Source organism: Ylistrum balloti, unplaced genomic scaffold (assembly GCF_031769215.1).
Source record: "Ylistrum balloti isolate Yb309-2 unplaced genomic scaffold, AGI_CSIRO_Ybal_v1 Utg369702, whole genome shotgun sequence".
NCBI classification, from domain to species: Eukaryota; Metazoa; Mollusca; class Bivalvia; order Pectinida; family Pectinidae; genus Ylistrum; species Ylistrum balloti.
The window spans coordinates 491,930-509,880 of record NW_026781932.1 but is presented as its reverse complement, the minus strand read 5'-3'; the positions used below and the strand labels follow the sequence as shown (position 1 = coordinate 509,880).

Below are 17,951 nucleotides of genomic sequence, written 5' to 3'. Positions count from 1 at the left end.
GATGCGGTTTGGAGTTTTCCTTTCGTTTTTCATATGAGAAATGGAAGAAAATAATGTGGTAGCACATGGCTGTAACAATTGACTAAGAAATTTTCAAGCTACGTTTCTCATGACTACCTATTATCATGTCACTTAAATGGTGAGCTGAATTGATTGGAACTAATCGATCACACAAATTTATCACACACCCAGTTTCGACGGTTTTTGCGGTTTGACAGGATGGACCAGGATTTTGCACAGATTAACAATACTATTACAGACAGCAGTAGAGTGTAAAACGAAATTTAGTTTATAATTATTTTAGTCGTTAGGCTATTGACACAGCAGTCGGATAATGATAACCTTTTAGGTTTTTGACCCATCAGCCGGGTAATTATAACCTGTTGGGCCATTTGCCTAGCTGCCGGGTAATGATAACCTGCTTGTCCATTTGCCTAGCAACTTGATAAAAGTAACCTCTAGACTATCCGCATAGCAGCTAGATAGTAATAACTCAATAAGTTACTGGTCTAGCAAGTAGGTAATGATATCCCGTTGGGATATTAGCCTAGTAGGTGTGTAATGATAACCTGTTAGGATATTGACACAGAAACTGGGTATAGCCATATAACCCGTTAAATAATTGGCACATTAGCCAGGAAGGTTATTATCGAGGCATGCTTTGCATAGGGTATATCATTAATAGGGTTTTTTTTTCAGATCAAATTTGGTCCTTCTGTATTTTTAAATGCAAATCCCCGAAGATATGGAGTTATTTTCTACATATCTTATTTTCTATGCTTCAAAATGTTGTATAGATTTTCCCATGGAAACCCTGAAAATATATGACTGACCCAGGTAACCAGTATAATCATGTTAGTATTGTGTTGTTGATTTGATAATCCATACTAACATTCCTTGCTAGCACTTGAGCATTATTTATAAATATAATATGTAAGCAGCCATGTACCCAGATTTATATCAATTTCTTTGTCAAAGTGAACCCAACATTTTCTTAAATATTGTCATTCAAAATGAAATTCTATGACAGTCATGCTGTTAAGCAAGCTATGTGTGCATTAATTTGAAGAATTTGACATTGTATTGAATGTTTAGTAATCATGCACAAGTAAAATTTGTGTCCTTAACCTGGATGCTCAAATCTGTTCAAAACTTTATGTAGACTGATACATCCGCTGGTTTAGTAAAGAGAATTTGACTTGGCTGCTACTTAACTGGTATGTACTTGGCTACCAACAGGTATATATATTGAAATCTGCTACCTATGTTCTTGACTTCTTTGTAAATATTCACTTACTCCCTTGCTTTGATGTATTTTAGGAATGTTCCTTTGAAGAATGGAAAAGATGTGTTCTTCACTGAAGAAAGCTTCAATATATTTAACAATTTCATCAGTTTTGAAGAACGCCTTCTACAGCGTCTAGAAGAACATGATACAAAAACTAGTAAGGGAGTTGATTGTTTTCCAATCAATATTTCTAAGGTGCTTGAAGTTAAACAGGAATCTGCTTCATCGACACAGATGAAAAAGGAAGCAGTTGTGAAACAAGCATCCTACAAAAAATTGTCAGCAGATGACAAAAAACCAAGCAGATTTTCTTCCAAAGAGGATGAAGCACAGTCAAGGTAAAATATACTTGCACTGGTAATGGAATTTTCTCTTGATTTTAAAGAGATTGAAATGGTGTGAGGATTGTGTGCTGAGACTGAATTATAAATAAATTTTGATCCATTTTCAGGTAATTCTTGTTGTGGCAACTGGCACCTAGCCTGTCTATGAGTGGTTCTGTTCTCATTATGTGAATACATGTCTTAATGTTTTAACATTAGGGTTTAATTTCTACCTCAACTGCCTGAAGGGCAAGTAAGCTTTTGTCACGTTGCTTCATCTGATGTCAATTTTCTCCTTTTAGTAACTTTTTCTCGATAGCCAAGAGTCCTAGATTCATAATATTGGGTCAATAGTGTGCACAGATAAAGGGTCACTGGTTTTTTTTGTTTTTTTTTTTAATGAATTACCTTGACCCTCTTTCAAGATCACAGGGGTCAAACGTGTTAAAATTTTTGCACAATTTTTCTCGATACTCAAGAGGCTAAGGGTCATGATATTAAGCCAATATCATGCCTGGATAAAGGGACATGAATTTGTTCAAATGAATGACCTTAACCGCTCTGAAGGTCATGAGTAGAATAAACTGCTTCTTTTCAATAATTAACAGGCCTTTGGTTATGGTATTTGTTTAGCAGCATGCTTGCACTTAATTACGTTTGAAATTATTTTGTAGTTTGAAGCTTGCCTTACATATCACCAAAGGACGACTACCACCACCAAGGAAGTCGTCTTTGTGTCACGAAGACCAGAAGATGTATCTGTCCTTGTTCAGTAAATATGGTTGTCATCCTCCTGCTGACCCAACAGAGGAAGAAATTACAGAACTCAACAAGCTCAAGGTATTTCAGTCTTAGTGGACCTACTATTATATAATGTATTAGGTGTGTGGGGTAGAGGGTGTACTATTATCATCTTGTTTTCTCAGTTGACACAACCCTTCAGTTCTATTATATTTATTAAGGAGCAATTTTTATTTTCAATTTTCATTGTCAGATCAGATTTGCCGAATCTTTCCTTACCTGCTCTGCAGCACTACAATCATACACTGTACCTTAAACTGCATTCAATGTTTGGTATGTATTCCCTATAGATGCTGCAGATCGTGGTGAAGAGGGAGCAAGAAGAGTTTCACAAGTATGCCCTGTCTCTAGCCAAAGCTCTCCAAGCTGAATATCACTACATGGATGCTGCAGCCAGAAAGTACATGGAGGTAGTATACCTCATCCACAATAGTATTTACATTGAATCAGACAGGTACCGCTTCTGACCATTGGGGATTATATGCAATGCAAGTGTAAATATTTTCATTTGTCCTCTCCTCTACTATAGATTGAGCCTAAATATGAAGATAGATCTGAAGTCAGTCTAAGAAATGCTGAAACATGGGAGGAAATCTGTTCACTTCAGTATCTTTTACAAAACAAGTTATTGTTGAACTTCATACACTTTCAAGGTCACAGGTCAAATATATTATAATAATGACAAAAATTGCAAAAAAAACCAGCCCAATAATGAAGACACTTAGGTCTGGTACTTATCATACCGACAAAAGATAAAAAAAATGATAATTGATTGTTTGATCATTCTGTCGACAGTTGTTTAAAATCTTTTTGCTTTTAGGCTTGAAGATGGACTTGGATATTTTTGAAAATTTCTTCTCTCAAAATTTTTATTTAGCAAACTCATGTATGTAATGGTTTTTTTTTTTGTAAACTTTCCTTCTTTACAGGCACGGCTGTCAGCCAAACATCAGGAAGTGGAGTTGTACCCAAGTCAGTACAATGTTGTTAGTAGCTTTACCCTAAAGGGCACCGGTCAGGCTTCCCAACTTAACTACATAAAACCTCTTCTTCATCTGGTACGTGTAAATAATGACAAAGGTTTGATACATTTTCCAGGGAAAGGCTCTGATAGTTGTTCCAAGAATTGTTGTGATGCATTTTCATAACACCGATCTCAGACAGAAGAAAATGATTGCACATATCTTTCAAATTTCCTCCTCCTTTCGTTTTAGATGCCTCTGCCTTTGACTTTGATCATATAATACTACCTTCTAGCTCTATTCTGTCATATCCCTTTTACAAATCAATGCAGTATTTTGAAAGACTTTTGACAGATTTGTTTTACATTTACCCCACACAATCATGAAGTTAAGGTCTACATTGGTCAAGGTCAGTGTCAAAGGTCACATTTGATAACTTTTTGCAAATTCGAATTCATCAAATGGTGAAACTTACATGCATGGAAGAGGGGGCATTTACGCATCACTAGTATTTTCTAATTGTCTTAATAATTGAATTTACAAAAAGACCTGAATAAAACATTGATGAAAATTTTCACATTTTCAGTCAAGATCATGACCAGTTTGATTGTTTCTGTAAATTGCAATTTTTTCGAGTGATGCACAAACGAATTAGAAAATCAATATTACAGATATGAGTGGTAGAGCTCAATATTGAGGTTTTAGTCTTGATTTTATTCAATTTTGCAGGGCTCTGTGCCAAAGATGATCATTCCCACTGTTACATATGATCGAAGACATCAACTTTCTGTAGATGCAGCTGCAGTCAGACAGGAAAATCCCATCCGGTCTGACAAAAAGATGGAATCCACCTGGAACCACGAGGTCACTTTCATTACCACTATGTGTGTTCTATTCCATCTGTTCAATAATTGTCCGTTTTGTTCATCAACAGTAATATTCCATTAAACCTCCATTCATTCTATCCATCAATCTTTTTAATAGTTAATTTCCTTTTGTAAAATTTTCAGAAAAAAAAATTTATTTTGAGCTGAAGTGGAAGAGTTAGAATCCTGTGCCCAAACACCTGTGTCCCAAAAGAATTACTGCAACATCATACAACTGTTTTTTTGAATACTTTTATTATTTGACAACAGAATATACAAATGGAGGTTTTATGCCTAAAGTATTCTAATTCAAGGGAATATGAGATCATCAAATGAAACAAAAATGGAAGAGTTACTGCAAATCATTTCATGTAAATATTTAGAAATCTTTTTAATTGTCTTAAACTTATGAGAAAGTTAGGATTGACATTGTTATTTTAAGCCATGATTGATAAAAGTGAGTTTATTACAATACAGGCTTGCAGTTTGGATCAGAATGCCGAGATATTAGCTGTCCAACATCGAGGACATATTGTCATATCACCTGGGGCCCTCATGTGCCTGGTAGACAACTTCACCCCTGATTACAGTAGGGAGTGGGAACTGCCCTTTAGTGTAAAGGAGTATGATGTCATAGGTGAGTTATTTCCCCTTTTATATGATTTGCATATTAATAAGTGGTGAATAATCCAGGTATTTCTAATTTTACACTCATTTATTTCACCACCAAATTTGATCAATAAAACTCCATTTCACTGTGCTGTTGATTGTTACCATCTAAGTTTGAGACTCATTGAAACATACTGTGTAATATAAGCTGTCCAAAAATTTTAAATGAGTTTTTCTTTGTACTCCAATAATGAATGACAAACATGATGAGTCCATGACAATATTTTTGCTCAGTTCAGATGATTAAGTACTTGTTTTTAGAAGTAATTGAAATTGACATCTTATATTTAAATAAAGAATCTGGATAAATTTCAGAGGATGAGAAGAAGGTACGACACAGAATAGTGTACATTGATAAACCATTTCCATCTAAAGTCACTGAACGAGCCAAGAATACAAAGTTTTACAAATTTCTACTTCGCCATATTTTCTGTCCTCATCACTCGAAGGATCAAACTACAGAAAACAGTTTGTGTGTAGATACGTCTTCCTGGAAGACTGAAGATAAAAAATCAGTTGGGGAGGAAAAAGGATCAACAGAAAAAAAATTTCCTCTCTCACACCTTGGAGACATTTTTGATATCGGAAAATCTTCCATGGAAGACGTTGAAACTTTCGGAACTTCAAGTTTTGAATCTTTTACAAAGAGGAAGAAAAATGAGATAAAGAGTACCAATGTTAGTACTGTGAGCAAAACAGAAACATCATCACATGAAATCTGTGAAAAGAAACATTTGGTGGACAATGTTAAGAAAGTGTCCAGAAAAGTGGATCAAGGCTCATTGGATATATTCAGTGATCCAACAACAGAGGATATTGAAACATTTGGACTTGGCATTTCTGAGGGGAAATCTACCATTTCAAAAAAAGGCAGAAATAAGGAGACAGGACAAGGTATTGAAGACAAAAGTATCATTGAAGATTCTGTTTCTTCCAAGACAAGGTCAACATCATCTACTAGTTCAGATGTTCATCTCACACAATCCTCACAGACTGCTTCATCTCCAGTTTCACAGGTGTCTACACTGGTCACACAGCTGTCATCTACACCAGTCACATTGACACCACCCACTTTAGTTGCCAAATCAACAGAATCTACATCAGTGTTGGGTGCTTATAGACAGTCATATTCATTATCTTCTGATACATTGGGGCTATCCACAGATACCATGGAAACACAAACAGAAAGTCACGTTACCCTGGAAACTACAACAGAAAGCCATGTTACAATGGAAATACGAACAAATAGTAATATTACTATTGAAACACAAACAGAATGTCCTCTTTCATCAGAAAAACAAGTTAATACCCATGTAAGCATGGAAGCAGAAGATTGTCATATATCTGAAAAAATGACTGTTAGAAATAATGAATGTCAGGTTGTAAAAGACGAGCCATTTACCCTTATCCCAATTGACCTACCTGATACTTATAAGTCTCAGAGTATACTGGTGAACCCTGTCACTGTAAACACTGATTCCAACCTTAATACCAATGAAAAAGAACATGAGATCATTATGGATGCCCCAGCTAGTCCTGTTTCCATGGATACACCTGCTAGTCCTAATTTTTGTGATTCCATATCAAGTCCATCAGAAAATCCATTTGGGCCAAAAGTAATCCCTATGAGTGCAGAAAGACATGATCCTCAGTCTTTCTGTTCGCCAGATGTTCAACGTTGTGTTATAATTCCTTTGGAGATAGAAGAAGAAAGATGCGAAGAGGTTGTCTTGGACAAGAGTCAGGTGATCAGTCAAGAGGGTGATAATAAAGAAATCACTGCAAGTCCAGTCCTGGCACAGAGACGATCACGTCGTCGTAGGTATACAAATGTTTCTGTTTCAAGTGACCTTGACAGTGACGATGAAAAACTTCTGATAGATGTGTCATCATTAGACGAAAGTGCAGGTGAGGAAGTTGATGTCCGACCTACGAGACGACATCAAGCTATCAATTCAAAATCACAACTGAAAAATATTGAAGATGGAAAGACAAACAGTCCGTTACAAAGGATGGAGTCTTTTCAGGCGAAGTCTGCTGAGGAAGATAGTAGTAGACTGACAAGGGTAACAAGATCAAGGCAATCGCAAGATATTGTTATGACACAGATGAAACAACCATCATCAGGGGTCAAGAAAGAACAAAAGAAAGGTGATAAAATGTCTGAAAGGACCAGTAAAACACAAGGTAACAATTCAAATAATGACAATGGGAATACATTAGACAGACATTTAAGGTCAAGGACACTTAGTGAGTCAAATTTGACCTCATCAGAGGTCAGATCCGGTGAGAAAAATCCTGGAATTATCTCCCCTGATAAAGCTTTGTCTACAGTTAGCAAAACAAACTCATTGATACCAGAGAATGACTCAAACTCCAGTTCCTCACTGGATGTATCCATTGTCGAGGACAAAGGTCAAAGTTTAAAGGTAACCAGGAGGTCTTCTAGACTATCTGCAGGAAGTAGCCCAAGCAAATCTGAGGTCAAGAATACTGAAGGTGCTAAAAATACAAGTTCTAAGGTCTTAACCTCAGATACTGGTACAAATGATGAAAAAATCAAGGAAGTGGTAGCACTCCCTGTCACGAGGAAGAGAGGCCGTCCAAAAAAAACAATGTCAAGTCCACCTTCAAACTCTCCAGGTGAACAAGATGAATCAAGGTGAGATAATTTCATATATCAATTTGGGAAATCATTCTGATGGAAATACAAAATTTAAATTAAGAAAACAAAACAAAATTGAAAATTCTTAAATGCAAATGTACTTGAATTTAATGCGATCACACCAAGGTAAAGAGTATTGATCAATTTTCTTTATACATTGGCATACCTCATCAACCTGCTGAAAGTACTTTATTCAACACCTCAGGGCTTCCATTGTTACTAGGGAAAATATAAATCTATTATCCTATCCGTTGAATGGCTGCTTTGTTCCGCATTTATTAAACAATCATAAAGGTGTTTTATCACCTCTCCAGTGTCATGTTCAGGTGACACCATTCATTTTATATTGGATATAATGTATTGAGTTCACCTCTACGATTTGTATTATATGGCAGAACAAATAAGCAATCACCTGTTTGTATTGTAGACAAATATTTCTGTATGTATTACACAGAGTAGAGAAATTCTATCAATGTGATACACACATTTGTTATGAGAGAAAATATAACTAGATAATTAACAAACTATTTATCCATACAGACACCAACATGATCCTACAGACTCAGAACCTCCCAATAATGGTGAGTTTGGAAAACAATTTGCTTTAAACATTAGGTTTTCTTACCAGTACAAGAAGTTTATCAGGACATTCCATGAAATTCAGTCTCTCAGTCTAATTAAGACAATATTTGCAAATGCTCTGCTGAAAAAGTTCCTTAAAACGGTTCTTTGAAGATCTTACTTCTGAATATTGTTTTTTCACACTTTGATAAGTTGAGAGATAAAAAGTTTCTTTACACAAAAAATCATTGTTAAGATTGGATCTTCAAAATCAAAAACTGTTTTTTGGTTACCCAGTTAGAAGGAGTGATTATCTGATCTGATGATTTGCTCTGGTTTAAAGTAGAACCAGACAGGGGTTGTCTCCATGCAAATGCAGTGAAAATTAAGTTGAGTTATGTACACCTTTACTAAATAGACTTTTAATGTAAAATTTCATCAATATTCTATTGTAGGTGAAGATAGTGTAAGTAATCCTGTCCCACTGAAAAAGAAAAGAGGAAGACCTCCGAAACAAAAAGGTAGGCCATTGTACATAATTTCTTATATGATGATAACAGATATTGGTTTCTGTAAGGTTTACAGCATAAGCGATTTAAAGTTTCCTAAACATATAGGGAAATGGTTGTTGTCTAGGTGTCCGAGGTGCATCGGAAGCCTTTCTTTGTCTTCTGTTCAGCAAACAAGAAAGTAATTTGAGTCAATGTCTTTGCCTACATTGTCTTTATGGCTTTGTCACATTTGAGCATATATATATAACTATAACATTGTATGGACTATTAGGACGAATGTATAACTATTGTTATAATAGTCTTGGAAGAATACCATGTACTTAAATGTCATGTTAATTGGGCGTTAAAATTGTAGTTTGGCCCTTTATGTCTTTATCATATTGATGGACCTCTTATTTCATTATGTTAAATGGATCATTGAGACTATTGTATGACTTCAGAGAGTCTAACCAAACAGCAAAGTGAAAGACCCATGTTTAGCAGAAATTTTAAAAATGTTGTCTGTTGGTTCTGTTCTTAAAGTTGAAGCACCAGAAAAAACTGTAGAAACAACTAACACTGGTTCTACCAAAAATGAGACAGACTCAATACAGACTGAGGACATGGATATGGACAACAGCTCAGTTATAAGGAACTCCTCATCCCAGATAGGTTCAAAGGTCAAGGCCTCCATGGCAAGATCTTCTGTAAATATGTCTGCAGCTGAGGAGCATGTCAGTAGAGTAAAGCCAAGACTTGTGGCAACCATGATACCAAAGACAGGTAATTACTGAACAGTATATGTAAATATTGACAAGGGCAGATAACCAACAAATACAAGTAAGGGCTTATAGGTAGCAGGAAATAGTTCATTTGCATTTTTCCAGAAATTATTAGTCCTGTTTGAAATATACATGTAAAACAGTTTGGTTATGAAAAATACACCTTTACATGTAAATATATTCATAAACAACATAATTACATTAACAATAGAGAAATTAAAATTGTGTAAATCAAAAGTTTCTTGATTTGTGACATGTGATTGCTATGGTTACCAACTCTAAAAGTTCAAAAATACTACTAATTCCAACAGCTGTTTCTGATCACCTGTCTTATTAATAACAAACTACTTCCATTTCAGCAAATTCCAACACAAAATATCGTCACAACATGACTACTTGTAAAAACTAGGAAAATTTTACTTCCTGTAAAGCTAGTTTTTGGTGTGTAGATAGATTCGAGACTGCCCAAATAGGAATCTCCAATGTAATGCTATTCTGATAAATGGTTAATCCCACTTTGTCTACTTCAAGATAACATGACCAAATTTAGCAAGGATTTATTTGTCAAATTTTAATTTAAACCTTTATGATTGGGTAATCTAATGAACAAAAATATCACCTGTGTTTAGCCGAGAAACTGTGTATTACTACCATAACTTACAAATACACACAAGGGCAGATAACTTCCAAATACTGAAAAGCGCAAGTAACCCACAGACAAACACAAGTTAAGATGACGCACTAAAAACTGACAAGGATAGATAACTCACAAATACTAACAAGGACAGATAATTCTCACAAATAACACTAGTTTAGAACAATGACAAAATTACCTCAAAATGTAAGCAATGGTCAGATACATGTTAAACAATACAGAAAATATGGGTTTAATTCTGAAATATATTGCTACTGATACTGTAATATATTTTTCATTACAGAACAACCTATAAATAAAAAACAAACCACTACAGCAACAAAGACTTCTGGTCCAAAGACAGCAGCTAAAAAGTCAACTGCAGAGGTCAGCACCTTTGACTCAATACTGCAGGGCATGCAAGATATGCTACATACACCAGGTCAAAAGGTCACAGGTAAGTCAGGATCAAACATTTCACACTCTGACGAAAGGTTATAGGTGAGTCGGAGCAAACTTCCATTTCTCACACCAGGTCAAAAGGTCATTGGTTAATTTGGGGCCAAATTCATTTCACCATGTCAGAAAGGGGTCAAACATTAGTCATGGTCAAAATAATTACACAAACTCAAAGTTCATAATTAAATTGGGGTCCGTTTACTCAATTATGATACTGATCACAAAATAAATCGAAGAAAACAATATTTGATATAGGAAGCCATGAACTCACCATTTTTTCCTTCCATCCATTGTTTGTAGTTGAACGTATTTAGTTTGTTGATTGGATTGAAATTATGATGAGTATCACAAATTCATTTTGAAATTGAAACAAAATTATTATAAGATTGTTTTGATTGCATCATCTACAAAATTTTTGAAATATTTCAAATCTTTTTAATGTTATTCTAAAGTTATCTTGGCTCTTGATGTGCTTTCTGTTGTAACATCACAATACAACCCGTTAGTATTTGTTGTCATATGATTGTCACATGGGGTTCATCACTAAAATAATATATGAGTTTACTCACGAAATGACATTGCAGTCATGTGATCGACATCAAGATCCTGTAGACTCTTGTGTTCTATAGTTTTGTCTTCAGTCTTTTATACATTTTGCCTTTATGTAAAGACGTTACCTTTAAGTAACCAACTCAGTTTAAATAAATTTGTATTTTACAGATAACCAATGTCAATCACAAGAATCAAATACTTCCACATTCAAACAGCCCGACAGTCATTCTAATGTCTCCTACCATCTTTGGTCACTTGGTGGTTTCCAGGTTGTGGTCAGATGTGGTTACCATGGTACCATCAGAGACGATGTTCAGAAGGTCAGTGTTTTAATGTAATTGTATTACTGTATTTGTAGGCTCACATGACTATGAGCCCACAAGTTTCTTGAATTGAGAACCAGAGAAATGGGGAGAATAGGAAAGGAGACAAAAGAATCTTCCTTAATGGTTTATAATCTTCATGCCTCTAACACTACTTTAACCAAAGAACAACTGTGACGGATGGGAGATATCTTCAGGCTCAGGTTTAGCAAATGATACTAAGATTTTTAAAAATTTGTGTGTTTATTAGACATCCTGTCTAGCTATCTTATATTTTTGTGTGATATTTATCAGTTGTCCAAAGTACATATATGTACAAAGATGGAATACCAGTCATCGGAAGGCCTGGAACAGACAACAGCCAGTGAAATGTGTAGATCCTGGATTTCAGGATATATCCGACCTCACTGTAAACTACTCCGAGGTAAGTTATATCTCCTATGTATGGCTCGCCATTCCCCACTCTGGGTGGATAGCTTTTCTCAGGATACTAAGGACATAATTTCTCCTTTGCTATAGAAATTGTTTGCTGTTAATATGCCTTATTTGAAGTTTAGCCAGAAAAAAAATCGAAGTCTTCACATTTCTCAGAAAATCCAGACAGGATAAATCTCCAGTTGGAGAAATTCTCAAATAACCAACATCCCATCAAGATCATGTATGTTGTGGTTCTCCTGCTAGTAATGCACTCGGCTTTCTCATATAGAAAATGTTTTTTCTTTTCTAAATTGGTTCCTCTTTTGAAATTACTTGGTCATAAAAAAGTGACAGACAGAAATGGGAAATATTTCTCATTTCTTTCAGTTGTATTTTTGTCGTGAAGTCAAATGAAATCTCACATTGGAAATACACTAATAATCAAACATTTTAATGTTTTAAACATGCTATTGTTATGTCTGTCCATCCAACACATAAGAAAACATTAAACTTACATGAACCAATGGTGGGTGCTGCCAAGCTCTGGCTGTGATTCCCTCAATTGAAAATCAACCTGTTTTGATACCACACAAGCAAGAATTTATTATTCAGTCTATGACTTTGGAATAATGATATTAATTTCTGTTGCCCATTATGATATTTGCTATTAACATTTGAATTGATAAAAAGCATGATGAAAATACGTGGATATTCTAGCCTGTAGCAGTTTAAGTCGTTTTGTTTATTTGACTCACCACTTCTTACTGAACCAAGAATTAAACAGTTTAATCATCTGCAAATGTGGTAATAGGAAGAAGTGATGAAAAACATCCCATAACAATCTGCAATTATTTCAAACTTATTTGATACTAATTTGTATGTTTCCAGCCATTAGCTTGAGAAGAACACTGTATTAGAAAACATACATGTAAACTGCAGCACAAACTTGATCTGAAGTTAGATTAACCTCAGGTAAATTCTTATCTTTCCAGCTCGTATTGATCCTTTAAAGTCAGAACTCATCGCTCTGGAGGAAATAAGTTTAAATCAACTGGTTGGCTCACAGCAGACATTTAGGTATGTAAATAGCTGTTTAGCTAACTGCAAACATTTAGGTATGTGACAAGTCAGCTGATTTGCTTACAGCAGACATTTAGATATTGTGACAGAGGTCATTGTCATCTCAGTGCCTCCGCTAGGAATCGAACCCGGGACCCCTGGCTTACTAGTCTAACGCTCAACCAATCGAGCTAAAGAGAAGTTCTCTCTAGCCGAGTAGTATATTGAGGCTAGTATTTTACCAGGGTTACATACTCCCCCTCCAGAAAATATCTCGTCCTCGAGTTTCCAGGGGTTACAGCGATGCTGGTGGGGCATGGCTAAGTACTTTTCCGGTGTCCCTACATGGTCGCCAATGTAACAGAGGTAATTTTTCATCTAAATGCCTCTGCTAGGAATTGAACCCGGGAACCCTGGGTTACTAGTCTGACGCTCAACCAATAGAGCTAAAGAGAAGTTCTCTCTAGCCGAGTGGTATATTGCAGCTAGTATTTTACCAGGGTTACAATATGTAACAAGTCAGCTGATTGGCTCACAGCCGATATTTAAGAGACGGAAATGTAAAAAGTCAACAAATAAACTGATTGGCTCACAAGAATAGGAATCATGCAAAAATCTATATCACAAAATTTGCATTTTGGTGCTTAATGTAAATATCATATGGCATTAAAACAAAGTCACATGATCACCAACATGCAGAATCTGATATCAAGGTTATAACTCAAATTTTGCTAACAGGAGGGGAATTTTTTCTATAAAGGTCTTTGAACACTGAAAATGTACATTCTACAGATGAGAACCACATGGGTCTTCTGTCACAACAGAGGATTATCAAGTCCTTATTTCTTTCCAGGCCTGGGGATATCTTTCTGATGTTACAGAATATTTTCCACAAGCTGCATCAGTAAGTATTGCACACAGGAGAGTATTTGATGTTTTACAAGGCCTTTTTATGATTCATTGCTAAGAATGGTTGCTTTTGATGAAATTTTTTAAGTTTTTAAAACGTTGTTGTCATCGATTTCTGCATACCACTCATCAGTAATGTATACACAGAGTGATAGACAAATTATATGTATGCTTAACATTATTTCATTTATTTATATATTTGCTGACTTATTTTGGTATTTTACAGAGCAAAAAAAGTTTGTAAAATAATTCAGGGAATTGCAATAGAATTTAATATATAACAAAGTAGTGGTCCGGAAAAATCTCTCGAATAACATTACAGCGATGACTGGTTAAACAAAACAGTGTCCAAATGTCCCGAATTGAAATATACAAAATTTGTGACATCTAGTGTGGTGGCCATCTTGAAATTCTTGTTATCACTACCATTCTCAAGGGAATCACTTTTTCCACACAAGAGTTTCACTATCGCTATAACATGTTGTCACATTCAAGACGGCCATAAAGGCTGCCATATAACAATGATAAAGTTTTACATTAGTAGAACGCCAGTTTCGTCAGGAGCTCCATTTTCGTTCCTGCATAAAGATTTACTCTTAAAAACTTAATTTGACTTCAGACAGTCCCCAGGCCAGTACCTACTTCACCATGGACCAGGCGATAGAAACTGCAACATCAAAAAATGTACAGAGAAGAAAAAACGGTGGGTATTAACAAAGAACAGACACAAAAAATTATCATGAAAAGACAGAAGATGCTTGGAAAAATGTTTAGTCTATAATTTTTGTAACAGTAAGTAAGCTTTACTAAATTGAACTTTTTCTATGGATTACAAATAGTGAGCTGCTTTCTTCATCATTCATAATCAATATAAATAGTTTTAAAGCAGGAAATTTAAGAGCAAACATTTTATTGGTTCATGAAATTTATTTTGCAGTGGATCATATGACCTTCATTTTCAACACTTTGGCTTTATGACAACAAACACATCCAACACGAGCAATGTACCTTGGTTACCTGTAGACCCCTCCATCATTCTGCCTAGTCACCTTGCAAGAGGAAGAGTACCTGCGACCTTTGAACCTGCAGGCAAGTATCAGTCTCTGTTTGTGTGGTCTTGACCGTCTTGCTGAGATGTTTTGTGTTTCAAAGTGTAACTATCTTATATATTTATTTGGCTTTTTCAGATTACTCATCGTGGGTCTCGCCCAAAAAGAACAAAGGAAAAAAGAAGAAGAAACACACAAAAAGAAAAATGAAAAAATGAAAAATAAAAAATGTCAACATGTCAATTTTCTTTCATAATATAAATATTCCTGACATAAAAGTGATGTATGAATAACTGAAGTATTCTAGGTACGTTTTACTACCAGAGGTGGTTGATACCAAATTTATACCTGTCAGAGCTACAATATTGCCCATTATATCACAATAGAGGTATATGTACATAACTTCTCACTAATGTAGAATGGAAATGGAAGAAATATTATAATGCTGCTGTCCATTTGTCCTTCCCTGTGTCTGTGTCACCATTTCTGGACAATAATGCAAACTCAGTCTTCACATACTTTTTCTTACTGGGATTGCTTGTTTGGGATTGCTTTGGGGGTCAGATTTCGAGGTCACCAACTGTAAATTGAGAATTGGTCTGAATCACAATTTCTGGACAATAACACAAGTAAAGCTTGACCAATCATTCTCAAACAGCATACACTACTTTTTTAAAAGGGAATGCTTGCTCGCGATAGGTTTTCGGGTCAAAATGTCAAGGTCATTTTTACTATATCAGGTCAAAATGTTACTATATCAATCTCAAAATAATGGAATGTTCCACTGACTGTTGTGGAGATTAGTATCATCAGTGATACAATTGATCTCCAATCACACCTCTTCTTGTCATTAAACATGTTTTCCTCCTTTCTGAAATCAACGACTCTCTTAATATCAAGAAATTGTTAATACAGCTCCTGGTGTACATCCTTTAATTCATCATGTCTTTTTACCAGTGGCAAGGATATTTGTTCTCTGTGTGTGAATACAGCTCCTGGTGTATAACCTTAAATTCATCATGTCTTTTTACCAGTGGCAAGGATATTTGTTCTCTGTGTGTGAATACAGCTTCTGGTGTATAACCTTAAATTCATCATGTCTTTTTACCAGTGGCAAGGATATTTGTTCTCTGTGTGTGAATACAGCTCCTGGTGTATAACCTTAAATTCATCATGTCTTTTTACCAGTGGCAAGGATATTTGTTCTCTGTGTGTGAATACAGCTCCTGGTGTACAACCTTAAATTCATCATGTCTTTTTACCAGTGGCAAGGATATTTGTTCTCTGTGTGTGAATACAGCTCCTGGTGTATAACCTTAAATTCATCATGTCTTTTTACCAGTGGCAAGGATATTTGTTCTCTGTGTGTGAATACAGCTTCTGGTGTATAACCTTAAATTCATCATGTCTTTTTACCAGTGGCAAGGATATTTGTTCTCTGTGTGTGAATACAGCTCCTGGTGTATAACCTTAAATTCATCATGTCTTTTTACCAGTGGCAAGGATATTTGTTCTCTGTGTGTGAATACAGCTCCTGGTGTACAACCTTAAATTCATCATGTCTTTTTACCAGTGGCAAGGATATTTGTTCTCTGTGTAAATAAAGCTCCTGGTGTATAACCTTAAATTCATCATGTCTTTTTACCAGTGGCAAGGATATTTGTTCTCTTGTGTGTGAATACAGCTCCTGGTGTACAACCTTAAATTCATCATGTCTTTTTACCAGTGGCAAGGATATTTGTTCTCAGTGTGTGAATACAGCTCCTGGTGTATAACCTTAAATTCATCATGTCTTTTTACCAGTGGCAAGGATATTTGTTCTCTGTGTGTGAATACAGCTCCTGGTGTACAACCTTAAATTCATCATGTCTTTTTACCAGTGGCAAGGATATTTGTTCTCTGTGTAAATAAAGCTCCTGGTGTATAACCTTAAATTCATCATGTCTTTTTACCAGTGGCAAGGATATTTGTTCTCTGTGTTAATGCAGCTCCTGGTGTACAACCTTAAATTCATCATGTCTTTTTACCAGTGGCAAGGATATTTGTTCTTTGTGTGTGAATACAGCTCCTGGTGTATAACCTTAAATTCATCATGTCTTTTTACCAGTGGCAAGGATATTTGTTCTCTGTGTAAATACAGCTCCTGGTGTACAACCTTAAATTCATCATGTCTTTTTACCAGTGGCAAGGATATTTGTTCTCTGTGTAAATACAGCTCCTGGTGTACAACCTTAAATTCATCATGTCTTTTTACCAGTGGCAAGGATATTTGTTCTCTTGTGTGTGAATACAGCTCCTGGTGTACAACCTTAAATTCATCATGTCTTTTTACCAGTGGCAAGGATATTTGTTCTCTGTGTGTGAATACAGCTCCTGGTGTATAACCTTAAATTCATCATGTCTTTTTACCAGTGGCAAGGATATTTGTTCTCTGTGTGAATACAGCTCCTGGTGTACAACCTTAAATTCATCATGTCTTTTTACCAGTGGCAAGGATATTTGTTCTCTGTGTTAATACAGCTCCTGGTGTACAACCTTAAATTCATCATGTCTTTTTACCAGTGGCAAGGATATTTGTTCTCTGTGTTAATACAGCTCCTGGTGTATAACCTTAAATTCATCATGTCTTTTTACCAGTGGCAAGGATATTTGTTCTCTGTGTAAATACAGCTCCTGGTGTATAACCTTAAATTCATCATGTCTTTTTACCAGTGGCAAGGATATTTGTTCTCTGTGTTAATACAGCTCCTGGTGTACAACCTTAAATTCATCATGTCTTTTTACCAGTGGCAAGGATATTTGTTCTCTGTGTAAATACAGCTCCTGGTGTACAACCTTAAATTCATCATGTCTTTTTACCAGTGGCAAGGATATTTGTTCTCTGTGTAAATACAGCTCCTGGTGTATAACCTTAAATTCATCATGTCTTTTTACCAGTGGCAAGGATATTTGTTCTCTGTGTGTGAATACAGCTCCTGGTGTACAACCTTAAATTCATCATGTCTTTTTACCAGTGGCAAGGATATTTGTTCTCTGTGTGTGAATACAGCTCCTGGTGTACAACCTTAAATTCATCATGTCTTTTTACCAGTGGCAAGGATATTTGTTCTCTGTGTAAATAAAGCTCCTGGTGTATAACCT

At 35.6% G+C, this 17,951-nt stretch overlaps 1 protein-coding gene across 3 annotated transcripts; it reads left to right on the top strand.

Moving 5' to 3' along the window:
• The first annotated feature begins 34 nt into the window (after window positions 1-34).
• LOC132565206 (uncharacterized) lies at window positions 35-15,273 on the top strand. Of its 3 annotated transcripts, XM_060229837.1 has the most exons (19): window positions 35-139; window positions 1,321-1,626; window positions 2,286-2,451; window positions 2,703-2,822; window positions 3,342-3,470; window positions 4,104-4,238; window positions 4,718-4,877; window positions 5,225-7,571; window positions 8,115-8,155; window positions 8,591-8,656; window positions 9,170-9,409; window positions 10,347-10,499; window positions 11,222-11,373; window positions 11,671-11,800; window positions 12,786-12,870; window positions 13,706-13,756; window positions 14,381-14,464; window positions 14,699-14,850; window positions 14,949-15,273. In XM_060229837.1, the coding sequence occupies exons 1-19, from the start codon at window positions 126-128 to the stop codon at window positions 15,026-15,028; spliced, it is 4,611 nt and encodes a 1,536-aa protein (XP_060085820.1). In that variant the 5' UTR covers window positions 35-125; the 3' UTR covers window positions 15,029-15,273. The 3 variants fall into 3 exon arrangements, with proteins under 3 accessions (XP_060085820.1, XP_060085821.1, XP_060085822.1); XM_060229838.1 differs by lacking the exons at window positions 14,381-14,464; window positions 14,699-14,850; window positions 14,949-15,273 and having other exon boundaries at window positions 13,645-13,714; XM_060229839.1 differs by lacking the exons at window positions 35-139; window positions 1,321-1,626; window positions 2,286-2,451; window positions 2,703-2,822 and adding an exon at window positions 2,873-2,906.
• Window positions 15,274-17,951: the final 2,678 nt, after the last annotated feature.